Consider the following 27,214-nt stretch of genomic DNA (forward strand, 5'->3'; position numbering starts at 1 on the left):
CCTAACAGCAAGTTCACCCCCCACAATTTTGCATGTTTTAAACTAGGCCTAAATTTGGGGGAGGGGCTTAATTTCACCTTATGCCTAGAAAACATGCTGGGTCTTCCTATGGGGGGGGCGTATTGTTGGAGAAACTTGGTAGTATAGTTTGGGGTCCCCCCCCAAATTGGTTACTTTGTGATCTATAATAGAGGATCACAGGAGGTTGAAATGCTCTGGCACTACTAGTTTTGAGTTATCATATCTGTGTCCATTAATTTTTCTGTGCAAAAGCTTGTCTTAATTGTCTTACACTGAATCCTGAGGGACATTGCTGGCAGATCAAGGCATATGTCCCATTAGAAGAGCAATTCTAATCTTGTGTGTGAAGTTGTTGGGGCCTGAGGTGGTGCTATTGATGTAAATGTGGTAGCAAAATAGGCATCCACATTCACATCTCTGTTCTGTCATTTCTTATTCCTCATGAGAATCTGCTTCAGTTTGGATGAATATGCAAGTAGGGGCCTGCCTGCCACCCAGCGCTGGAAAAGTGCTGTTGTCATCAAGTATCAACTAAGGGAGGGTAGGCTTTGTGCCTTCAAGTTAGTCTTGACTCCTGGCAACTCCTTGGACAAGTTCTTGTCACTTTTTTGGTAACATTTTTTGGTGGAAATAATTTGCTGTTGCTTCCTGTCTAGGGTTGAGAAGTAGTTACTGACCCAAAAGACACCCAACTGGCTCTGTGCCTTAGCTGGAATTAGAACACACATCTCTCACTGAGGATGTTATCTAGTTGGGTAATGAAACGTCTGCAAGAAAACAACCAAGCTCAGAGAACACCAAGAACATCACATCTCCACGTCTCTAACTTGGTACCTTAACCAAACTAGCTCTCAATATTGTACCTCATTAATAGTGCATTAGAGTAGTTTTTATTGAGTAGTTTTAAGTTATAATGTGTTATTTCTGAGCTTTTCCTTTTCCCTCTTAAGACTTTTGATACCTCATTACATTATTATCACAGTTCTAGGTATACATATGTTTTGTTGGTCTATTTGAGATGTTATGTATCTATATGTATTGAAATGTTATTTATTTATTTTGTCATGCAATTATTAGATAACAGGTATGAGTATAAACATGGTTATGAATACATGAAATGGATACGTATAAGAAAAATAAAAAGAAACCATCGGACAGGGAGGGTAGGCACGTTGGTGTGCTTATGCATGTCCCCTACAGACCTCTTAGGAAAGGGGTGAGGTCAATAGTAGACAGCCTAAGGTTAAAGTTTTTGGGGTTTGGGAAAGAAACTTCAGAGTCAGGTACAGTATTCCAGACATTGACCACTCTGTTGCTGAAGTCGTATTTCCTGCAATCAAGTTTGGTGCGGTTTACTTAAAGGAAGTCACAGTGTTTATCCTGATGGTTAATATTTCACCCTAATAATTTACTCAATGAGTAAAATGCCTTTAGTTTAAAGAATCATGTTTGAATTACATGAGAACCAGTATTTTAAATGAGTCAAGAAACTACATAATGAAACAGCTTTAATTCCATATCTGGAAAGTGATCCATTCCTCCTAGCCCCTCTTACACTGAGAGTATTTTATGATAGATAAAAACTCCACAGAGAAAGGGGGGGAGGGAGGGAGGGAGGGAGGGGGAGAGAGAGAGAGGAGAGGAGAGAGAGAGAGAGGGAGAGGGAGAGAGAGAGGGAGGGAGGGAGAGAGAGAGAGAGAGAGATGGATGGATGCAGGAAGAAACCCCAGACTCATCTGGATCCATCATGAGTCTCAGGCAGAAACACAACCTGCCATCTGTCAATATTGCCAAGTATCCCATGGGGAAATTCCATCTACAGCACAGAGAGGGCTCCCTTTGTTCTAAGGGTTAGCTTTATATCAAAATGTAATGCTTACTGTATGACTAGTTTCTCTGTGGTGATGGCAGCCAACAAAATAGCATTCTTCCCTGGTAGCACATTGCTTGGTAACAGAGAGGCTCCTTCCATGACTAGTAAAGTGGTGGATTGTTAAACAGTACTGAGTGTCTAAACAATAAAAAGAGAGAGAGAAAGAGAGAAAAAGAAAACATCAGGATTCTTTTACAATTATATTTTATAAGCTCAGACATGCTGACTTAGTCTTTTCACTAAAAATCAAAATCCTGTTAACATCTGAATACTTGCCCTAAAATTACTGACACACAAACCAAGTTTTTTTTCTTGACTGGAACCATTGCATATAATATTTTCCTGAATTTTCTAACCTTAGGGTGTACATTTCCTGGTCCTTTTCCTTTTTGAAAATGATGACAGTCCACGCATCAACATATACCCTGGCTTTCCACTGGCTGCAGATTTTTCCAAATTGTGGAAATTATGTACAACCACCCACCATATTGTTGATGGGGATTCTACTTCATGAAGGCCATAAGTGATTATTTTTCCTAATGGTTGGAAAATATGTATAATCCACCCTTCCTATATTCTGTTGGCAAAAAAAAAAATCCACCCAGAAGGAAAAGCAGCTGTGTTGCAGCTCCATACAGTGGGCAGATGGTAGAGGAGAAACCAATAATTCTAATAGCTGGGAATTCTGGGATTGAACTTCTCAAGTCTGTTGGGCTTCAGGTTGGGAAGTTTATATTATATCAGTGTCAGAATGCATGTATTAAATTTGTATCCTGCCAACAAGATGGTCAGCACATCAATCAATCAATTTCTGCGTGGTTCTTGGTGCTCTCTGAGCTTGGTTGTTTTCTTTCAGACATTTCATTACCCAAACAGGTAATATCATCGCTACAAATAAGGAGTAGGGTTTGCTCTCAGTTTATATTCTAGTGGCCTGCCCTGTCAGTGCTGGTGGGAGTGGTTTTGGAGGTTCTTTGATTGGACTGTTTCCTGTTAGCTAATTTGGCAGTTCCTTGGTTGGGATATGATTTGATTACTGGTATGATGTTAATCTTGGAGTTAATCTATGCTCATTTCAGTGCTGATTGCTGGTGGGGAAGTGTTTTGGTCTGCCCCCCACCAACACTGACAGGACAAGCATTTAGAACATGGGTGTCAAACTCGCTGCATCATGTTGCTGTCACATGACATATCATGATGTTTTTTCCCTTTGTGGAGCTGGGGTGGGCATGGCCTGTATGTGACACATCCGGCCCACTGGCCACCAGTTTGACACTAGAATATAAACTGAGAATATAAACTGAGAGCAAATCCCACCCCTTACTAGCACTGATGATATTACCTAGTTTGGCTAATGAAACATCTGCAAGAAAACAACCAAGCAAGAAAACAAACAAGAGCACCAGGGACCTCTCATTTCATTCCTGAGCTACAAATATTTTTTATTGGTTAAATACATTTCTGTTTAATGTTGACTTGCTCTGGATCATATGAAAAAGGATTCTCATTTTGTTTTGTTCAGTTCCTGTGCAACTGAACAAAACAAGAAGAGAAAGGGAACAGCCGTAGGAGATAGATACTAGCTGTTAAACTTTATATTGACACCTCAAAAGGATACTATAGATAAGCATACAGTCAGCTATAAATCTCATTATTGTTAATCTCATGTAACACTGAAGTGAATCCAGGAAAACAGCTATAGATTCCAGAAGCCATTAGTTCTTTGGACTGTTAAGTCATGCTAACCACCTGATGCCCTTAATATGACTGAGTTAATTGGAAAAGTTAAAATAAATGCTTTTCATATACTTACTCCGAGGACACCACTTATCTTCAGCCCATCTGTTACAGTTGAAATTGTCAATAACATTGTCACAAGTAAAGCATTTGAAGCTGCTTGGAAATGGAGTAGCTTTAAAATTAAATGAAAGGAGGGAAATGTTAAATACTTTACTCTGATGACTCTAAAATTCTCCTATTCCCCTCAATTAGTCCCCAAACAGGAGAGAATTATTTTACAATATACTATCTTCAATTAACATTTTTTCCTAAGACAAGCATAAGCATATTAGAGCTAAGCCCCATTAAGTTCACTTGGATTTACTCCCCAAGTGATTAAGCAAAAAATAGTCTTTTAAAAGGTGCAAAATCTGCTTAGCTTGATTTTAACTTTACATCGTGTTAGAAGACTGGTTCAAGTGAACCTAGAACAGATCCACAACATCAACATTATCCAGATGTGTAGACTTCAATTCCCAGAATTCCTGACAGGAAAACCACAACTGAACGTTCTGGGATGTGAAGACTACACCTGTGGAGAGTATCCAAACTGGGGAAGGTCGACCTCAGAATGTCTATGGAGATTCTCAATCATCCAGGTGATGTTATCCCAAAGATGCTTTTCCAAAAGGCAACTGGACTTTTTTTCCCTTGGGAAAAGGGAAAAGAAACTAAGAAAATCCAGTTGTCTTTTAGAAAAGCATCTTTTAGAATGACCTAAAAGTAAATATATGCCATGCCCAAATGCTCTATTGATATGCAGCATTAATAATCTCCAAGCATCAGATGCAAGGGGAGAGCTAAATCCAATATTTGCTTAGTCCAAGGGCCGCTTTAAGGGAAACTTTAAGATGTGTGGACCTCAATTCCTAGAATTCCCCAGCCATCATGGTGTCTTAAAGTTGCCAAATTGCCAAGGCTTGCTCCATTATTGTGGGACATCTTTTCCTTTGCAATAAATTATATGAGACATGTTGCTCTTTGCAACTTCCTATATACCATTGGTTAAAGTGTTGGATTAGAGCAGAGGTCTCCAAACTTGGCAACTTTAAGACTTGTGGACTTCAACTCCCAGAATTCCTGAGCTAACATGACTGGAGGAGGATTTCTGGGAGGTGAAGTCCACAAGTCTTAAAGCTGTCCAATTTGAAGACCACTGGATTAGAGGAAGGGTCTATAGGCCATGGAAACTCACCCTGTAACTTCAATCCAATTGCTTTCTCTCTGCTCAACCTGCTATGGGGGGGATAGATCTGTCTCTGCACTTAAACATTGATGCATACTGAATAATAATACTAATATTGCCACCAATAAACATATCAGATGCCTGAACACTTCACTGAAGTAGCATGCACTGGGCTTTTTCTGATGCAAACATCAAAAACTGCAGTGCTCAAGAATTGCTGCAGAATCTTTGCAAACTGTACACAGCAAAAGTATTAGAAGCACAAAGGGAAGGCAATAAAAAGGTATTACAACTTAATCAGATGAATACCCAGGTGCACATTTTAGGCCATTAATCAGGCATTCCACCTAATAATTAACTATCACCGAAGACATTCAAATTAATGTTTTGCTTTTAGGCCCGAGCATAATTGTAATATAAAATAACCTTTTAAAAAAGATTTGAAGGGCTTAGCATAAAATGGCTGGAAATGTTTGGAAAGGAGTTATTTACCAATGCCAAAGAACTGGAACAGGCTACTTACGGTCTACTTCTACATTATAGAAGTTGATGTTCTTGGCTAAAATCCAGTTGCCTGAAACTAGGAGGATCTGAACAAAAGCTACGGCCAGCATGCGATGGAGTAATGGCATGCCGTCAATGTACCTCGGAGCTTAATGCTCTCATACCTGTAAGGAAAGGGAGAGGGGGAGTGAGAAAAGGAGAGAAATGCTGCTTGGTTATAAAAAGAGCAAGAGGACGGAGTATATTTAGCATAATCTCTACAATATTAGACTCATAACACTATTGATGGAATGAAGATAATTAAGGGGGGGAAATCAGCACTGCAAAGCTAAGCTGTTCCTGCCTCCTACTGGAGAGGTTTGGGCTATACAGGAGAGCAAAATACCTTGGCAGGAGGGGCAGTGGAGGAAATGTTTTTTTAAAAAAAAAACACCATCTGGGTTCTAAGGTTGAATGGATCAAATTAAGAGATTTAGAAAGTACAAGACAGAGTTCACAGGCAATTTATTCTTCATTAGGTAACGTCTCTAAATTAAGTAACAGTCTTGACATGTTTATGAACAGGTAATTGTCCCAAAATGAATACTTGGATCATCATTATGAATAGTAGATATTATCACCTTTCCCCTCCCCCCCCAGACGTTGCTCCTGGGCTCGGGATGAAATTGAAAGCTTAGAGCACATCTCACTGGGATGTAGATTTTACAAGGAGCTACACCCCACCAACTAATTCAACCTTTGAACTGGATGGCTACTCAGACCAATGGTATTTAGAATTTTTCCTTAAAAAGAAACATCCTGAAACCATCTATATCACGGGTGTCAAACTTGCCACATCACATTGCTGTCATGTGAACATTTCACAAAGATTTTCCCATTTATGGAGCTGGCCAGTGCATGACGTATCCGGCCCACGGGCCGCCAGTTTGACACACTGATATTTGATAACTAAACCCCATGTCTAAACCTTAAGGCTTCGCTACATTCAGAGATGACAGCAGAACTAGTGGAATACTTAATGAGTTTGCATTGTATTCTCAAAGTGTATTTAGTTGTTCTAAAGTGTATGTTCTGATCTTGGACCCTAGGAAGATGTTCATTCCTGCTCAAGTCATCTCCTTTTACTCTTCATTAATTCATCTAAAATAATAGAATAGAGTAGAGTAGAATTCTTTATTGGTCAAGTGTGATTGGACACACAAGGAATTTGTCTTTGGTACATATGCTCTCAGTGTACATAAAAGAAAAGATACATTCGAATCAAGAATCAAGTACAACATTTAATAATAGTCATAGGGTACAATAAGCAATCGAATCATACTAGGAAACAGTCAATATAAATTGTAAGGATACAAGCGACAAAGTTACAATCATACAGTCACAAGTGGGAGGGGATGGGTGATAAGGAGTGATGAGAAGATTAATAGTAATAGTAGTGCAGACTTTGTAAATAGTTGGACAGTGTTGAGGGAATTATTTTTTTAGCAGAGTGATGGCTTTTGGGAAAAAACTGTCCTTGTGTCTAGTTGTTCTGGTGTGCAGTGCTCTATAGCGTCGTTTTGAGGAAACGAGTTGAAATAGTTTATGTCCGGGATGTGAGGGGTCTGTAAATATTTTCACAAATAATAGGAGACTGTTGTGTTTAACTTCCACTAAGCAGAATAATAGAATTGTAAGAGACTCTGGAGGTCTTCTATCCCAACCCCTTGCTCAAACAGGAAACCCTATACCATTTCAGACAAAAGGTGTCCAATCTCTTCCCAAAATCCTCCAGTGTTGGAGCACCCACAACTTCTGAAGGCAAACTGTTCACTGATTAATTGTTCTCACTGACAGGAAATCACATGTCACGTAGAGACCTTTTGACAAGCAAAGTCAATGGGGAAGCCAGATTCTCTTAACAACCTTAACAACTGCAGTGATTCACTGAACAACTGTGGCAAGAAAGATTGTAAGATGGGGCTAAACTAACTTAACAACTGTTTTGCTTGACAATGGCAATTTTGACCTCAATTGTACTCGTAAGTCGAAGACTACCTGTACTATTGTGATTTCTTTGCAATAATTTCTACTACCAGTATCCCATATGTAAAGGAGGATCTTTTCCTAATACTAGTCAATCACAGACTTGGAAATGTCCATTAAAATTTGGACTCCTGCACTGAAGTCCTTAGTCAGTGCGGGAATCCAAATTAAAACATTTCCAGGAAACGTTAAACCAGCTTCTCCTTATCACATCCAGGGAACATGAGCATTCTTCTTAGGGAAAACTATCCTCCAGTTTTTGCTGCTACAAAGCAACCTTCTACATCTCCCGTGTCCACCCAAAGACTCTTGCTGCTAAAAGGAAACCCAATCCTTTTTCAGAAACTGTATTATTCTGCCACCAGAATTCAGAAGACATGGCTGAGAATTTCTATCAGGCACCACTTCTGGCACAGCTGCATCATTAAGGATCCTTGCATATAAATAGTAGCTTAATAGGTGGTATTCAGCAGGCTCTGACCAGTTCTGGAGAGCCAGTAGCAGTTTTTTTTTAAATTTTCCTTTATTAAACAAACACACAAACATAAACACAAACAAAAATTACAACAAAAATGTTGAACCTGGTACAGTCTTCCTAACATCAATCTTTGTCATTACTTTGCTAAATCAATAATAATATTGCATAATTTCATTCCATATACATTAATTATACATATAATCATTCGTTATTTACATGAATCTTCCTCATCTCTAGCCAACCATAAAATTTGTCCATGTTTTATAATAATCTGAATCTTCCTTATTTTTTAGTTCCTTTGTTAGTTTATCCATTTCTGCGCATCTCATGATTTTCCTCAATATATCAAGTTCATTTACTTTTCCAATTCTGTGCATACGCCAATCTTGCTGCAGTTATTACATGGATTATTAGAAATATATTTTCTTTTATCATATTTCATCGTATTGATCCCTAGTACAAAGAACTCTGGTCTATGTTCTATTTTCATTCCATATATTTCTTCTATCCAGATGTGTAAATTTTGCTAATATTTTTGGGCCTCTTTACAACTCCACCATAAGTACGTTCCTTTTTCTTTATTACATTTCCAACACCTGGGAGAAAAGTTTGAATTTATTGTTGCCAATCTTGATGGTGGTATGTGCCATCTATAAAATAATTTGTAGAGATTTTCCTGAAATGGTATAACTAAAGTCATTTTTTAATTTCTTTTCCAAAGTTTTTGCCAAGCATCTAAATGAATGCCATGGCTGAAATTTTTCATCCATACCACCATTGTTTCCTTTACTTTTTCTGTGGAAATTTTGAGTAGTTTGGAGAACTGGCATATACCACGTCTGACTAGAGAGTTTACAGCAGGGGTCCCCAACCACCGGGCCCCAGACTGGTACCGGTTCGTGGATCATTTTCTACCGGGCCGCCGGTTTGCTGGGCGCCGCCATCTTGTTTCGACCAGAAAGTGATTCCGGGTGAGCTTTTCCGGTTGGAAAGCGGCGTTTGGGTCCTGAAGGAATCCTCGCGCCTTAGTTTCATCGAAGGGGGGGGGCGGCTTCGAACGAAGAGCTGTCCCGATGGCGGAGGAGATTAAGAAAGCACAAAAAAGCACAAAAAAGGTACAAAGGAGGAGTTGAAGGTGGCGGGGAGAAGCGGGGGACGGCTGGCTGGCCAGTCGCTCGGCTCGCCTTGCCTTGTCATGCATGCTGATGCCGGTACCGGGCCGTGGATCATTTTGTGATGCCGATACCAGGCCGTGGCACAAAAAAGGTTGGGGGCCACTGGTTTACAGTATCCTTTCCCTCCTACGCCTACCAAGCCACGCCCACAAAACCGGTAGTAAAAAATTTGAATCCCACCACTGATGGTAGCTTCATAAAACAAGTACTGCTTCCAGAATACAGTACTGCCACCTTAAAGAGCTTTGTATCTGTTTGCCACCAAGCAGATAGGGATTGGCTGGGTTGTTTGTTTGTTTTTTCCTGTTTTGCTCTGCTGACATTATTTGCTTCCAAGTTAGCACCAGGCTGTTCAAAAGAGACACAAGGCAATTAAATACTTCACAGAGATTTTTGCCTGCAGAACACTGTGGATTATTTCATTTTATTAATATTTGGGTGACTAACCAATGAAGTCAGAGAGGAAGAGTAGGTTGTTTTTAAAAGAGTCTAAAAATACCATAAACATTGGCTGCTAAAAAAAAACACCCTGCATATCCCCCCAGTTTGGTTTTAAATTGCATCACACTGTACAGCAGGGGTCCCCAACCACCGGGCCGCGGACCGGTACTGGGCCGCGGAACAACTCCTACCGGGCCGCTGGCTTGCTGGGCGCCGCCATCTTTTTTTCATGAAAAAGTGCTTCCGGTGAGCTTTTCCGGTAGAAAGCTCACCGGAAGCATGTTTTCATCAAAAAGATGGTGGCGCAGCGCTTCGTGAGCTTTTCCGGTAGAAAGCCATTTCTACCCGGAAAAGCTCACCGAAGCGCTGGCGCCCCATCTTTTTGATGAAAACGCGCTTCCGTGAGATCACCGGAAGCACTTTTTCATCAAAAAGATGGCAGTGCCCAGCTGATGCCGGTACCGGGTCACGGCACCCAGCTGATGCCGGTACCGGGCCGCGGCATCAAAAAGGTTGGGGATCACTGCTGTACAGTATTCTTCAAGCATCCCATTTGCTAAAAGAGTTCACAATCTAGTGTAACTCATATGTGTCTCAACTTCTGCCTACTTTGGGAGCATTCAGTTTGTCCACCATAGGAATACAACATAAATGGGGGCCTCTAATAGCCCATTATACACAGCAAAAACACAAAACTGCACCTGTACCGCATACGTTTCTTTTTAAATGTTGATGCTGAGATATGAATTGCTTGAGGCAAAGCAAGTATGCAAGGTAAATGCATTTCACACATTACACTAGTAATATAATCTAGCATGTCAACCAGTCAAAATATGAATTCAGAACTTCTGCAGTCCTCCCTGTCATTTCCTGCTGATCTGATCTGTGATGCCAGAATAATTCAAAACCAAAATTAAACTCCAGACTCTAAACTGCAAGACTCACACATGGTGCTTTCTGAGTTAGTTTCAGGCTTCTTGGCCAGAGGTGGTATTCAGCAGGTTCTGACCAGTTCTGGAGAACCGGTAGCGGAAATTTTGAGTAGTTAGGAGAACCGGCAAATACCACCTCTGACTGGAGATTTTACAGTATCCTTCCCCTGCCACACCCACCAAGCCATGCCCACAGAACCGGTAGTAAAAAAAATTGAATCCCACTACTGTTCTTGGCCCATATTAGAACAATAGATCAGTTTGGATCTCTGGATGGTAAGAGATCTGTACTTTTTCTGCAACTTGAAGTCAGAAAAGGAAAAAAAAAAAGTAGATGGCCCTGGGCTATGCAAATCTGTGAATTTCCTTTCCTCGTTTTTTTTTTTTTTTACAAGAATGTCAAATTTGGTTCTTTGAATTTGTTTTCTTTTTCAAGTTTCCATTGGCATTTGTATGTATTCATAATTATCTTGATGCATAGTTCTCCAAATATTTTCCATTACTGTTTTCTTAAGGTACACAGCGTTTTTTGCAATATAATACAATGATTGGTATATGTGCATTACTTTTAAGAAATATGCACTACTGTACAAACTTCCATCAACACACACACCAACACACACAAACATCTATATATTTAAGCTGCATTGCAGAATCTGGAGGACTCTGTATAATATATTGTTTTGGAAATGAAGCAATCAGATCAATCCACACTCAAATAGAAACTAAAGTATTTGTCCCCCCCACATAGTTTAATTCTGACCACATAATGCCCCAGAAAGAATGTGACCTGTGAATTTAGGCTTAACAAATCAGATTAGATATCTATCATAAACCGGTTTTCTTAAGGAGAACTGTGATAATTGTTTAATCTCATCCTGACTGTGATCAGTCAAAGTCAGAGAGAGTCCCTCAAGGCACCAATTCCTTTTCTCTCATGGAACGGAAATGCTAACTTTAGGGATGCAAATATGAAGCTGATAGGCTACCTGCTTGTTGGCTAGCTAGCAGAAAAGTTATCCTGGGGACAATGAGATGGGTTTCTTTTCTTCCTCTTCAGAAGGGCATAATGCAGGAAGGAAAGTGTTAACTCTATAGTATGCATCTCTGCAAGGGCAGCCCCCCTCCAGGATACTTATTAAGGGCAATTAGAGACCTGAGTAGGCCATTTCCTCTTTGCTGCCCTTCCTCACATCTGAGTGACATCCCTCCTACTGATACCCAAACACATGGCATGTCCTAAACTCTCAAAAGGACTTACTACATCAATTGTAGGCTATTTGAAAAGGACCCTTATAGACTTCAGCTCATATTTAATATGTCCACAGGGACAGTCATCCCATGAGCACATGTCCAATCACTGTCATAATGGCCTATAGCTGTACTCACTACAGCTGTCTGAGAACATCCAGAGTCAACCAATTAGGAAGCACAGAAACTGGCCTCCAGCAAAAGTCCCCGCCCCATCTTGCTAGGCTAAATTGCATGAAGGAGGAAAAAAAAATAGAAAACCAGTCTGACTGGCTGGGGCGGGGGGGGGGGAGACGGGGACCTCAGAACAAGCAAGCAGGGAAGTATATTTTACAACTGGGAGTGAGACTAGCCAAGAAGCCAGTGGCAGTTTGGGTGGGACTCCTTACCCATGGGAAAGCTGTCAATCCCTAGTCCTTGCAAGTTAAGTATTTCAGATTGCAGGTGAAAAGAAAATTGTGGAACTCTTGGTGCTCTCTTGAGTTTGATTGTTTTCTTGCAAACATTTCACTATTTGTACAGTGGATTGTAACAGTCACTGTGTAGGTCAGACTGATAGAGGACAAGCAGAGGGCATCCATAAACTCCAACTAGCAGTCAGAAGATATGATGAAAAATCCTTTATTGCAAAACGGATTAATTTAATCAAAATTTTAACTGGGAAATTAAGCATGCTTGACATCCAAGTTAAATCCAAAAGTGTTAAGAGAATTATTGTAAACAACATTTGCACACCATTCAAAAGAGACAATCAAAAAAATAAAAAACAAAAAGACCAAAAAGGGTGCTGGTACTTACCTGACACGCCCGTTCTCTTTGAGTTCTGAAGAGCATCCAGTAGTGGGAGGTGCTTCAGTCTCTGCATGTCTAGGCTGGGCTTAATTTGTGGAACGCTCCTCCTCCTCCACGGGACTCCTCCCCAGCGTTCCCCAGTTTTGGCGAAGACGAGAAAAATAAACACCCTCATCCTCAATGCCCTAACAATTCGTTGGCCGAAACAGGACCCCACCAGATGGGAAAAAAAGGGGTGGGGCTGGATGCTCTTCACAGCTCAAAGAGAATGGGCGTGTCAGGTAAGTACCAATGCCCTTTCTCCCATGAGCTGTTCAGAGCATCCAGTAGTGGGACATACCAAAGCTTGGCCTGTCCTACGGGAGGGACTCCGTCTGGCTTGGAATTCCCTCCTGGTCCCCGTGGACCCGTTGCAGAACTCTTCTGCCAAAGGAGGCCTCAGTGGATGCAAACACATCTATTTTATAATGCCTAATGAATGGCGATGGAGAGGCCCAAGTTGTGGCTCGACAAATTTCAGTTATTGGTGCCTGTGTGGCCCACGCTGCCGATGTTGCGGCGCTCCTTGTTGAATGAGCTGTTATGCCCCGGGCACCTGTAGTGATTGAGTCTGATACGTTTTTGCTATCGCGGCCCATAGCCAACGGCCTATTGTAGAAGATGAGACTTTGCATCCCTGAGTGTTGGGCTGAAACAACACAAATAAGGCTTCCATTTTTCTGAAAGTCGCTGTGCAGTAAATATATATTCGCAATGCTCGCCTCACATCAAGCCAATGCCATTGTAGTTCCAACCCTTGGGATGGTCTGGGACAAAAATTAGGAAGTATTAGCTCTTGTGCCCTGTGAAAAGCCGAGTTAATTTTGGGTATGAACGTAGGATCAGGACGAAGGACCACCCAGTTAGAATGGAAGACACAAAGATCTTGTCTGATAGACAAAGCTGCAAGTTCCGAAATATGATGAGCAGAAGTGATCTCTACAAGGAAAACTACTTTATATGTCAGAAATTGGAGACTTTCGACAGTGGAGCACTTTGAAGTTCTCCGCTCCTTGCAAGGGGTACCTGGAAAAAAATCTCAGGAGCTGAGCGTTGAGGGGGGAAGCGAACAGGTCCATCACCGGCTGTCCAAATGTTCTGACCGCCTCTTGAAACAGGGTCAGATGGAAGCGCCACTCCAATTGATCGATCGTGGCCCTGCTTAGTCAGTCTGCCTGTGTATTCGACAGGCCTGAAATGTGCTTTGCTCTGATGGAAAGTAGGTTGCTCTCTGCCCAACAACACAAGCGCTCCGCTTCCCGCATTAGGTGTTTTGACTGTGTGCCCCCCTGTTTGTTTATGTGAGCTTTTGCTGTTACATTGTGGGTCAATATTAGTATCTGTTGATTGCGTACCTGTGGAAGGAAGCTGCGGAGAGCCAGGTGTACTGCTCGAAGCTCCAGCCAGTTTATGCTGCACAACTGTTCTGTGGAGGACCAATGGCCTTGGGCTGTGAGCGATTGAAAGTGAGCTCCCCATCCAAACAGGCTGGCATCAGTGGTGATGGTAAGTCTGTGGGGCTCTTTGAAGAGACAACCTCTGTTTATGACTGGTCTGGTCCACCAGTGGAGAGATATGAAGATCTTTGATGGAACCTTGACCTTGTATTTGGAGTTGCTTCAGCCAGATCGCTGATACAGGAGCAGAAACCACTGGAGGGATCTAGTGTGGAGGCGGGCCCAAGGAATAATAGATATGCATGAGATCATTTTGCCTAACAATTTTGATAGGTCAGCTAGGGTACCCTTTTTTGAACTCTGATCTCCTTAACTAATTGATGGATGCTGTTTTGTCAATCTGGTGACAGGAAAACTTTGCCTTCCACTGTATCTATGATTGCCCCCAGATGGATTAATCGAGTCAATGGTGTTAAATGACTCTTTTTCCAATTGATTGAGAACCCGTGTAGTTGTAGGGATTGTAATGTGGTCTGAGTATCTCTGAGTGCTTGATGAACGGAAGATGACAAAATTAATATATCATCAAGGTAACACTGGAGTCGTACAGGTACACCTTGGAGATGAGCAGCAGGAGCTGCAAGAACCTTTGTGAAGGTCCTGGGGGCAGATGCTAGTCCAAAAGGGTGAGCCACATATTCAAAATGATGGTTATCATAACAGAATCTCAAAAATTTATAGTGGGAAGGCCGAATAGAGATATGTAGGTACGCCTCCATCAGATCTATAGACATAAGGACCTCACCTTTTCTGATGCCGAGTAAGATAGATTGCAGGGTGTGCATTTTAAATTTGGGATATACTAAGAAACAGTTAAGATGCTTCAGATCTAATATTGCTTTCCACCCCCTGGAACTTTTGGGAACAACAAAAATATGTGAATAGAAACCTTGCCCTCGTTGATTGGTAGCTACTGGTTGGATGGTTCGTATGTCCAGTAGATGTTGGATAGCTGTTTCCATAAGATTACATTTAACCGGATCTTTGGAAACAGGGCATGGCATGAACAAGTCTGGGGGAGTGGATTGAAACTCCAGCACAAGGCCAAATCTGATCGTGTCTCTGACCCAGGAATCAGACATTGAGGAGTCCCATTGGTTCACGAATAATTTATGGCGTCTGCCAATGGGAGCCGGATCCGGGGAGTTATCTTGGACGCTGGAAAGATCTATTTCCTGCTCCTCGAAAGGATCTCTTGGATTGGCCACCCCTTCTGTTCCTATCCCCAAAGTCGGACCTCTCTGGCTGCTGCCCTGGTCTGAATGATGGGGGTCTCTGGTATCTGGGTGAGAAGGGTCCTGATAAAAGGGCCAAAAGGATCCCCTCCAAAAGGACTGAGGGTTTCTAGAATCTGACTTCCAAAAAAGGGAAGGTAGAATTTTCTTTTTGTTTCGGGTTTCGATTAGCAGCAGGTCGAGGGCAGGGTCAAACAGTCTGTCTCCCGCAATAGATGAAGCCAGCTTGCATTTGTGCTTAATGTCCGCTTGCCAATGTTTTAACCATAGTAAGCATCGCACTGTGACATGTGAAGTAATGGCCCTGGCTGAAAACTTGACCGCATGATAAGTTGCGTCAGCTGAGAATTCAGCAGCTGCTATAAGTTTTGCAATACCTTGGTGCGCTCTAATGTTGGAATTAGGGACATGCTCCCGCAAGAGACGGAGCCACCTGAGAGAAGCACAAGTAAAGAAGGAAGTGTCCATGGCCGCTCTGGTGGCCCACGCATCAGACTGATGGGCCCTGCGTAGGGCAAGCTCAGCCCATTTTTCCTCCGGCTTTAATGCCTCCAGCGCTTCACTGGGAATGGAGGACGAGGACGCTAATCCCACTATAGGTTCATCTACCTCGGGAGTATTCAACAATTTTGAGAAATCAGGGGCCAAATTAAAATATTTCCTGTCATATCCCGTGGGGGCAGGGTACACCGTTGCAGATGCCCACTGTTTCTGTACCAGGTCTGAAAACATGTGAGGAACTGGAATCACATCTGCCTCGACTACCGGTTGGTTGAAAATTAGATCTTCTGGTCCCTCTTCTGAAAAAGTTGGAGAGGTAGAAGGGGCCGACTTGTTCAGATGTGCAATGTTTTTTGCTTTAAACAAAAGTGATCTGAATAGTTGCGGGTGGAATAAGCCTGTAATTACAGGTTGATCAGGAACAAGGCCCTCATCCTCAGACATCCCCCTTTCTAGGGGGTCCACTTCAATCTGTTCCATTTGATCAATTTGATCCGCTTCTTCCACCTCCTCCTCCTCCTCCTCCTGCGGCCCCTGGAGGGGCATGTCCCCTTGAAACTGTACCTGGATATAGCGTTGCTCCGATCTGGTCAACGACCTTAGCGATTGAGAATCATAGTCAGTGGTTACAGGGTGTTCCCTGGTCAGAACGGTGTGTTGAAGACCTGCTGCAATTCCCTGGTGGATTGCCAGCTCCATCCATGCTTTCATCCTCTCTGGAACTTCCTCTGGAAGAATGTTGTCCAGTCAAAGACTGGCAGCTGTTGGAGTGAATGTAGCTTCAGGAGCCCTTCGTGTAGTCTGTGTTCCAGGTAACTGGGCCTGTTGACTCTGGAAAACCAAGCTGCGTCTGGATGAGAGGGAGAGATCTAGGGGAGGAGGAGGGTGGGAAGAGGTAGACGGCACTGGACTGGGGAGCAGATGGTCCTGTGAGGCCCTGTGTGCCTCCCTTGCACACCTATCTATTTGCTTTTCTAATGCTTTATGGCACCTGTTGGCATCCTTTTCTGAAGCTTTAGAATGACCTTTTGTCTGCTTAGATTTGTGCTGAGATTTAGCTTTGACCCTTGATGTTGAGGTCTGAGAACTACTACTGCCTGCCATTTTGGTTGAAAGAGATGCAGTATGCTCATTATTCAAAGTGACACTGTTGAGGCAGTTGGCACGCCCAGGGGCTTGATCCAAGAAGGGACCGGTTGCCCTGATAATATCTTACCCCCTTCTTTTTTTTTTAAAGATATATGTATATATAATATGAGTCGTATCACAGTAATAATATATTTTGTTATTAAGATATTAATACTGAATATTTTATATTATTATTATTATTATTATTATTATTATTATTATTATTATTATAGTGAATGATAATCATATATATATATAAATTAATAGAAAAACAGCTTGATATAGTGAATATCAAAACAGCTAAATTAAGAACACCTGAAAAGGCCAGATAATAAATAAGATAATAAAGAGAGGCCTTCAACAACTTCCCTGCACAGGTGGATACGGGCCTGGGTGCTCGCTGTTGTGCCGCTAGGTGGGTGAGGCTGTGAGGGTTAAGCCAACAATAATGCACGGATGGCCTCGAATCTAATAAGAAAATGAGGTGTAATAATTCCTTAGGTTACCTGAAGAAAAACTTCTGATCAGGAAGGAAAACTACCTCATACAGCTCGAGTTACAAATAGCGCGGCCATGCTGTTTTTAAAACAAAGGCAAAACAATGGCCATTACTTTTGGTGCGTGCACGCTTCCCAGCAACAAACTCCCGCCACGTGGGGAAATGCCTCCGACGGCTTCTCCTTGTGGCTAAAAAAAAAAAAAAAAACGGCTGGGAAAGGGGTGGAAAGAATTAAGCTTTTTGCTTTCCACACCAAGACAGCGTTCTGAGGGGAAAAATCAAACAATACGACTCGGATGAGAGCGAAAACACCCACGCCACTATTGCCGATGTAGAGAAAGGCAATGCGGAATCACAATGGCAGGGGATAAAACAAGCAGATGGGGGGTGCTCGGAGCAATGCTGAAGCCGCCCGCCGCTTCGGGGCACGAAACAGCACTGCCCGAAAATGCAAATGATCTCCAACGACTAGATGGAGAGAGCTAACATCGGAAGATCGTAAAGTGATTTGGAGGCCAAAAGCCTGAAAAAACAAACTGGACTATATCCAAACCTGCTGAGTAATACTCCTGTTCCGGCCAAGGAAGAACAAAAAGCACTGCCTATCCACAACGAGGCTGAGCCAAAACTGGGGAACGCTGGGGAGGAATCCTGTGGAGGAGGAGAACCGTTCCACAAATTAAGCTCAGCCTAGACATGCAGAGACTGAAGCACCTCCCACTACTGGATGCTCTGAACAGCTCATGGGAGAACATATCCTTACCAGTAATTAACTCCCAGATAAGCAGGGATTAATACCAGGATCAATACCAGACCAAAAATCAAGCAACAACAATACCCCAATAAAGGAATTACCTGTTCAGACAATCAAATAGTATACAATCTATTCAAGGAACTGTCAAGTGGAAAGCAAAAATTCCGCCCCCACAACACTGACAGGGCAAGCCACAGAAAAGCCTACTCCTTCTAGCACTGAAGCTGTTACCTAGATGGGTAATGAAACATATGCAAGAAAAGACCCAAGCTCAAACAGCAGCAAGGACTCCACAGTTCAACCCTAAACTACAAATATAATCTTCTATTGAAAATAAAATTTGCTTAGCTGCCCAAGGAAGAAGATGTTATGTGATTGTTGGGGCATGAGATTGATTTGGAAATGGTACCTAAGCCCTTTATAGAAAGCCCTTAATAAATCTTTGGAATATGTAAAAATGGTAGAGGTTTTTTTTTTTTTTTTTAGTAAACCAATTTAAACACTTGACCACCTGAGTTTGTGATGATAATGATCATGATGATGATGAAAACTCCATGAATATATGCAGAGTTTCAATTTCTTGATCTTCAAGTTTTAAAAATGGCATGGTTGCCTGCTTATGTACGTATACACACACTCAGAAAAATTTTCTAGGGACTTCTTTCAAAATTGTATGCTTTTGCTCGTTATAAAGTTTTTGTTCTTCAGCCTAAATACCACAATGTGAACAGCTATTTATCCTTGTCACATATACTTCTCCATTTAACATCTTCCAGCCCCGGGTTATATATTAAAAGAGAGATAGGTTAATAAATTCTATGGGCAAATAAAACCTCTGCATTTCAAATATTTACCTTGCAGATATTGAAAAGTGCACCAGTCTGGAAGTTTCTAAAGATTTTTACCCAACATTCTTAGCTTTATTAATTACTTTTTGTATGATGAATTGTGTCCAAGAATCTGTGAAATAATTCTACAAGAAAATCACTTAAATTAATGTACTGTTAGTTTTTAAAATTAGTTCTGAAATCTAACATTTATTTGAAACCAAAAAATGGAAACATTTCAATTAGTTTCATCTGCTAAATGAAATTTTAAAAAGAAAACTCAGTAGAGCGACTGACTGTGAAATATACCATCTTTTTTTTTCTTCATGCAGAGAATATACAGCAAAGAAACTAATTGAATGTGTTTTTAGTTATTGCTCGTGACATTTTATTACAATAATCCAAATTATATCCTGGTGGGGGAAAAAATCAATAACACTATATTAGCCCAGTGATTAATTTATTCCAGAATGACACTTTATGAGCAAAAGTAGTATCAAATATATGAAAAGAGAACTGAACTGGAACCAGCATTCATGTACAAAAAACCATTCAGTCTGCAACGCTTGTTATTCTATGTACTGCTTTGGTTTCAATGCTTTATAGGTTACCTTCAGAGTTTTGGGAATGCAGAAAGCAGGTTACATCAGCTAAATGTATTAATAATAATAATGATAATAATAATAATACCACCACCAAAGAGTTAATACTAATTCCATAGGATCTCTGTCACATCCGATAAAGTGAGCTGTAGCTCACGAAAACATATGCCTTTAACCGAATGTTTATTAGTCAGAACCAATCTTCATCTGTGGGCATTTCATTTTTTAAATGAATACAGATAACCATCAACTTACAACCAGTACTGAATTCAAAATTTCCTTTCCTGAGAAAGATAAGTGAGTTTTGCACCATTTTATAACTTTTCCTGCCACAGTTCAATGAATCACTGCAGTTGTTAAGTTAGTAACATAGTTAAGTGAACCTGGCTTCCCAATTGGCTTTGCTTGTCAGAAGGTTGCAACAGTCATCAATACAGGCCAGTTGCCAAGAGGCCAAATTTTAATCACGTGACCATGGGGATGCTGTAATGGTGGTAAGTATGAAAAATGGTCATAAATCACTTTTTTCAGTGCCATTCTAATTTCAAACGGTCACTAAGGGAATGATTATAAGTTGAGGACTATATGTACTAAAACTCTTGGCAGGGAGAAAGGTAAACACTATATACTATAGCAGCAGCAAAAGGTAAACCATATTAAGTCTAACACTCAAAGAAATTCCTCTGAGCACAACATTGCTCTTTCAGAGAATTAAAATACAGTTTATCATCATTTGGAGTTGATCAATAATTAGGATCAACTAATGCCCTCACTGTTATCAGTTTTACAAAGAAGGCTCATGTTCTGTAGAAAGCAGACTCCATCCAATAAGTCCTAATATCCTAGGGTGGGTCCAAACCACAGATAAGAATTGTTATTCTTGATAATCTCCTTCTTTTACAAAATCTGCAAAGTTAGTAATGGAAGTTGAAGGTTCTAATTGATCTGCAAGAAAGCTTTTGAACAAGGCGTCATTCAAATGCACTATTATTCTCCTCCTTCTCCTCTGATCTGAAAGGGAATGCTCCATCTTGGGGGGTGAATGCAAATCCAAAAAACTAATTCTCTCACAACTCTCGCAACATTGCACATTACACAATTACTATAAATATCTTAAATATTTCAAGTCTTCATAAAACTGAAGCTACCTGCAAACATGGTAATGTTTTTCTTGTGAAGTAATGTAAATTAAAGTGTAGAGAAATATTTCCATAAGCAATCAGTGATGCAAAACCTATGGTTCAGGTCCAGATATATCCTGCAATTATCCTTTTCTTGCCCCCAGACTCTTTCAGAGGGGCTGAAGCCATAAATGTTGACCTTTTGTGCATTTGGGGCCAGGTAAGCACCATAACATACCATATCATACCTTTACTTCAATCTTGCAACAGATAGATAGACAGACAATGATAGATGATAGATAAGTCTGATTTTACAGGTAGGCCTTCCTTAATGTTGTCCTGTTCAAAGCTGTGAGGACACTGAAAAAATAACTTTACAACTGTTCCTCATGCTTACAACCATCACAGCAACCTGTGGGCATGTGACTAGCATTTGTGTACTTCTCAGCCATCTTCTGACAAGCAGAGAATCCCCGAAAAAGCCACCAGTAAAATTGCAAGCCATGTTCACATGACATCTTTCTTTAACAACCACATTGTTTAGTAACAGAATTGTTGGTCCCAATTGTGGTCCTTTAAGTGAGGACTCCTTCTGACTATCCAGTCTCAAACTGCTGAATATTTACACCCATCCTATATAATATTAACATATGCTATCGTTTGTTCTATGGAAGGAATGCCCAACATATGAATAAAGCACAGAATACAGGGACGTTTTGGCCAACCCACAAGTTTTTCCAATCTACCCTGCGTACACTGTACTACTATTATGCCACTGATTAACAGAAGGTCGTAAGATCAACAGGTAAAATTGTCTCCCTGCATGGTAACACATAAAGAAAACAAATTTCTTTTCCCCCTATTTGTTATCCCATTGGAGGTGACTGGAAAAGCAAGCACCTGCTCTTCAGAATGCCTTCTTTGTTCTAGTTTCTTTGCAGCCTCCTCTCCTTTCTTTCTTCAAGGTAGATTTATTTTGCATGGTTTTCCCCAGTCCCAGCTTTTCATTCCTCCTCCCTTACTTATTTACTTATTATTCTCCTTCACGGTGGTGGAAAACTGCATTATGCTTTGACAGGTGTGGTCATAACACTATGGTATAAATAATACCAATATCCCCCTTTCTAACGTATCACCCATTTCTGAATGGAACTCATCCTTGACGTTTCATTAATAGCTTCTTTTGCAGTGATGGGGAAAGTCTTCTCTCATTGGTGATGTGCATCGTCTCTCAGGAAGGAGGGAAAGCCACAGGTAAAGTTTTCATGCTCTCTTTCAAATGACCCCTCCTACTAAAGAGGCTTCCCATCAGGAAACCAGGACAACTGGAAAGCATCTGTGGGTGCTTATATAAATGAGTGGGTTGCCTTCCAAAGTGGAATTTTATCCTTTTTCTGAGCTATCGATAATTCCTTTTACTGAGCTATAAATCAGGAAAAAGGAAGGAAGGAAGGAAGGAAGGAAGGAAGGAAGGAAGGAAGGAAGGAAGGAAGGAAGGAAGGAAGGAAGGAAGGAAGGAAGGAAAGAGAGAGAAAGCCGGGAGAATTCTACTTTGTCTGAGAACAATTAATTTTCATATTGTTCTGTTCACAGTATAATTAATTTCCCAATTGGAGTGACTATTACCTGCAGCAATCATTCAACCTTGGATTTAAAAGGAGTTGGCAAATTAATGTTTAAAGATATACTGGCAGAAAAGATACTATAATCAGGAGCAATCTTGATTGACCTTACTGAGTTTATTCATTGCAGGAATCTGTGCTTCTGTACCTTTGTTTTAGCCTTTGGCTAATATGGAAATAAGCTAGATAACATCATCCCAATATATCATGATGCTGGGTCACGACCTTTGGTATTTTTCTGCCTTCCAGTCAGTCTCGATTTTGGATGGCTGCAGGGGCAAGTCCATGCAGTTTGCTTGGCAACATTTTTGGAATCACTCTTCAAGTCTGGATGCCAAGAGTTTCTGCTGAGTTGTTTTCCTTGGTATTCTGCACTATTACAAAAATACAGGTGGTCCTCAGCTTACAACTTCAGCTGAGCCCAAAATTTCTGTTGCTAAGCAAGACAGCTGTTAAGTGAGTTCTGTCCCATTTTACAACCTTTCTCGGCACAGTTGTTAAATGAATCATTGCAGTTGTTGCTTTAATAACATGATGAATCAGTGAATCTGGCTTCCCAAATTGACTATGCTATTCGCAAAAGGGGAGCAAGTAACTCTGGAACATTGCAACCATCATATAAATACACGCCACTTGCCAAGTGCCTGAATTTTGACCACCTGACCATGGGGGATGCTGCAACGGACTTAAGTGTGAAAAACAGTTATAACTCATTTTTTTCAGTGTCATTGTAACTTTGAACAGCCACTGAAAGAATAGTTGTAAATCAAGCACTACCTTTAAATGCTGTGGAATATGCTTCACAGGAAGATTTTTGCTTTCATGCTCCTAGCCTTTGGATAGCTTTTCCCCTATATTCTTCTTCCATCAGTGTTTTCAAAGCAATAACAAACAAGTCCTATAATTCTTGCCATGCCATCTTTTGACTCCTCCATGGCTTTTGAAGAGAATTTCAGTGCCCCCTGGAACCAACGAATGAAACAATATTTGTAAGAATCCCTGGTTCTGAAAAGATCACTATTATTTGTAATAATCTTACATGCATGTCGACCAAAAGGTTTACATTGCCTCCAAACAAATTTAACTAATTTCCTTGATTTGATTTACATGCTGCCTCCCTTTCAGGAGCTCTGGGCATTTTCCATTTTCTTCTTCCAATTTTTCCCATAACAAACACGATGTTAGGTAGTTTGGGCTCCATAAGAGTAACTAGGACTAAGTCACTCACCCTATAAGCTTCCATGGCTGAAGGCGATTTTAACCCAGTTCTCCCTGATAACCATCCAATCTTTTAACTGCTGTACACATTAATCAAAATGCTTTTCACACATGTGACGTACCAGATATTTTCTGGCATCTACAATTGGCTTTTTGAGGTATAGGTGCAGCAGTAGAGCCATAAAATCGTAACACTAAAATTGGAACATACTTTGCTGATTACCATCTGCTTCTGAACACATTTAAGGGAAACTGATTATTCAGATAAAATTTTATTTGCCCTGTTATACACCAAGTGTTAAAAATTGAGGTCTTCCCTCTTCTAAGTTGCTTCCTATTATTCTGGAAGAAAAATACTATGATATATTATAACAACTCCCTATCTTCCTCTCTTTCTGTAACAGTCACCTTTTATCCATAAATAAATCCCAGAAATATTGATGTATTCGTTTATTTTATTTTTTGTAATGATTTTTGTCCCATGGGAACCAATGTAAAAAAGAAAAGAGCAGAAAGAATTCTAAAAACACCACCAATAAAAACTGGATAAAGCAATCAGTAATAAGTCTAGCATAAAACAAGGCAATATAAATGCAATAACTGAAAAATAAATTTATTTTTAAAGGTTTAATCAGTGGTTATTCTGGTTAAAGAAGCATTTCTTCAATCTATTTATTAGTAAAAAGAGAGGCAGTTTTGTCTCGTGGTTAAGGCACCAGGCTGGAAAGTGGGAGACTATGAATTCTAGTTCTGCCTTAGCCATGAAAGCCGACTGGGTGATTTTAGGAGAGCCAGTATTTCTCAAATTCTACAAACTCACCTCACGGGGTTGTTGTTGTGGGGAAAATAGGAGGAGGAAGTTACGTTAGATATGTTCACCGCCTTGAGTTATTTGTGAAAGTAATAAAGGCAGGATGCAAATAAATAAAATTAAAATTCTCATCTCTGTAATTTTTTAGCTGTGTGAACAGTGCATAGGGCAACAATTTTTGAATCAGGCTTCCCCAAATGGGCTTACAAAATACATCCAAAATGTAGGAGCCCTGACTCTCATGGGATTGAAATGTGGGAAATTTATGGTTGCTTCAATACTGTTGTGTCGCCACCCAGAGGTTCAGTAGATGGGTCCCACTCTAGCCCTCCAGAGACACACCCCTCTCTTTCCCTCTCTCCCCCACCTATTTTTTTTCCACTTTGTGATTCTGTCTTTCTGCTTATGTAAGGAGATATCTCTGAAACAATGACCCACCAGGTCACAGATTATCTAGTTGTCATTTAAAACTAAATACTAGGGAGGCCAATAGAGATGATTTGGTGTAGTGATTAAAACATTAAGTTAGAAACCAGGAGAATATGAGTTCTAGTTCTGCATTAAGCACAAAGCCAGCTGGGTGACCTTGGGCCTGTCACTCTCTCTCAGCCCTAGGAAGCAGGCAAGGACAAATCATTTCTGAAATTTTGCAAACTGAAACGACTAATCCAGACAGTTACCAGTGATCAATGTCAACAATGATCTGAAGATGTGCACAAACATACACATACACACCAACCAAATTTCACTCAGAATATTAAATAAGATAATCTTGCAGTTCCTTAATATGTTATTATTTGCAGAAAATCTTTGGCTTTTATTAATATGCATTTTGTACTTTTTGTAGTGTTTGACTCACAAGACACCCAAAACAGTAAAATATAATTTCCTCAAAGATCTAAGGTTTAATCTTTCAATTGTTTAAAACTTTGTTAATATTTCAATATTGCACAATTCTCTGATTGCTGCTTAGAGAAATTGGGATGATTTAGGGTTGTATAAGAGATGACATAACATGACTGCTATGTACCAATATCATCATACACAAGATTCTCCCTTGCTCATAAAATCTTTCATGCCAAGAGTTAGCCTGGAGCAAATTTTGATGGGTGAGTTATAGCATTCACTCTTCATAACAAGGAGGGGTATATAATGGATCTCCCTACTGACAAAGTATCTTAATTGCTACTGTATTTTTTTTAAAAACTTAGTCAGAAAGCTATAAAAGCTCCACATTCAACCTCTAAAAGATTAAAATCAGCAAGAATTCCTTAGGTATGAAACTATAGCACAAATATTCAAACAGAAGTCTCCACTGTGGCTGTAAATCAGATCCCTTTGATCCTTGCCTAACCATAATTATTCAGTGGCTCTGGTTCCTACATCATTGTAAAGTAGAATATTGCAGTAAAGGAAGGCTGTTGACTTGTGACAAACAAGGGCCTAGTATTTTTTCTAAGTATAAAACATTTTCCCCAATACTCAATGATATTCAAATTTAATCAAGAAAAAATAACCATATTTAAATAGCATTTTTCAGCAAACAGAATAATCAGGGTTTATGGGAAGATGTTCTCTGCCCACTGTGATCACAGCCAAATAATTTCTATTATATTTTTCTAAGAACTGAAGAGCTACTTAACAGAAAAAATATGTTTGTGAAGTAGCATATAACAAATGTCAAATGTTGGATGGATACACTTTTTTCAAGAACAAGCTAATAGTCCTTTCCTTTTCTCCTTTCTTTTCCTTTTCCTTATTTTCCTTTCCTAGACTACTACCATACTAAACCCTTGATGGCTTACACAAAAGAGTGAGCAAAGTGACTAGCACTTAAAGAGGCTGAGCCTTTAATTCTCGGTTATTAGGCGTGTATAATTTCCTGCAATTTAGACACTGCTGCTAGTTGCTGCTTTGATGTTGCATAGTTTTGAAGCTGAGAAAGGACCACCACTAGCAGTGGTATCTCAAAAAATATCAGAGGGTTTTTTTTGTTTTTTGTTTGTATTTCTACTTGTTTGCTCACTTCCCTGAAGTGTATGTGTGTGTGTGTGACATTTATTTCCTTCCATTTAAAAATTGCTCACAAGTATACCTTTAACCAATTTGTTCAACAAATCAGTGGCCATTCACATTATGCCACCCTTTGGCTCCCAGGATAGCATATCTAGTGCCACAAATGTCTCTGAACTTGTGCTGCAAAAGAATATTTAGTTGTAGTTGTTATGGTTATGTTGTTATGGCTTATGTATATTTAAAGATGGCTTTGGACATGCAGTGACTTCAAACTAATCAAAAGTAATGCCACTTGAGGCACAACTTGTTATATCTCAATCTACCTAAAGGCTTGTTGCATTCAACCATGTATTTACTTAAGAATTACTCACTTTGGGAGTGGCACCAATCAGGGCTGACTTTGATTAAATCGTATTTCTGATTACTAAAAATAAAGAAATGAAAACATTGCTCTGAAATCTCTTAAACTGCCACCCCTTTGTGCCAATTATTTGAAACTGGCATTCTCTGTTCACATCTGATGAAATTTCATTAAATAGGCAACAATTTTCTAGTTTTCTTTACATGTTGCATAAACAGTAATAAAGGCATAAGAAATCACAAAAACTTACATTTTTTCTAGATTTAACAGAAAATAATAATAATAGTAACAATTTGGAGACAGCAAAACAAAAGTGAAAGAACTGGAGAAAATCATAAGATATAGAGACTCGCAGATAGAAGTAGAATGACTATGGCAAAAAAAAGTATTACCAATAGTAATAGGTGCCTTGGGTGGCAATTCCAAAACATTTGGAGCACTACTTGAATACCACTGGAATTGACAAATATACTATCAGTCAATTGCAAAACGCTGGTTTACTTGAAACAGCTTACATTGTGCGATATTACTAAACAACAACATCTGCCTATCTCAGGTTCTTGGGA

The 27,214-nt window shown here is 40.2% G+C and overlaps 1 protein-coding gene across 2 annotated transcripts in view; it reads right to left on the reverse strand.

Annotated features, from left to right (window-relative positions):
• LYPD6B (LY6/PLAUR domain containing 6B) overlaps positions 1-27,214 on the reverse strand; it is a 97,559-nt gene that overhangs the window by 6,902 nt on the left and 63,443 nt on the right. Inside the window, exons 1-4 of one of the 2 annotated variants that reach the window (XM_087950058.1) lie at positions 23,020-23,139; positions 5,383-5,527; positions 3,708-3,806; positions 1,902-2,032 (exon numbers count right to left, since the gene is read on the reverse strand). In XM_087950058.1, coding sequence (XP_087806184.1) covers positions 1,902-2,032; positions 3,708-3,806; positions 5,383-5,491 — 339 coding nt within the window. In that variant the 5' untranslated portion in view covers positions 5,492-5,527; positions 23,020-23,139. Of the gene's footprint in view, positions 1-1,901; positions 2,033-3,707; positions 3,807-5,382; positions 5,528-23,019; positions 23,140-27,214 lie in introns of those variants that run through there. The other variant, XM_026673495.2, reaches the window with a different exon arrangement.

This window comes from Notechis scutatus, chromosome 1, assembly GCF_049901735.1.
Source record: "Notechis scutatus isolate UNSWTSFEM ecotype Mainland chromosome 1, rNotScu1.2, whole genome shotgun sequence".
Taxonomy (NCBI): Eukaryota; Metazoa; Chordata; class Lepidosauria; order Squamata; family Elapidae; genus Notechis; species Notechis scutatus.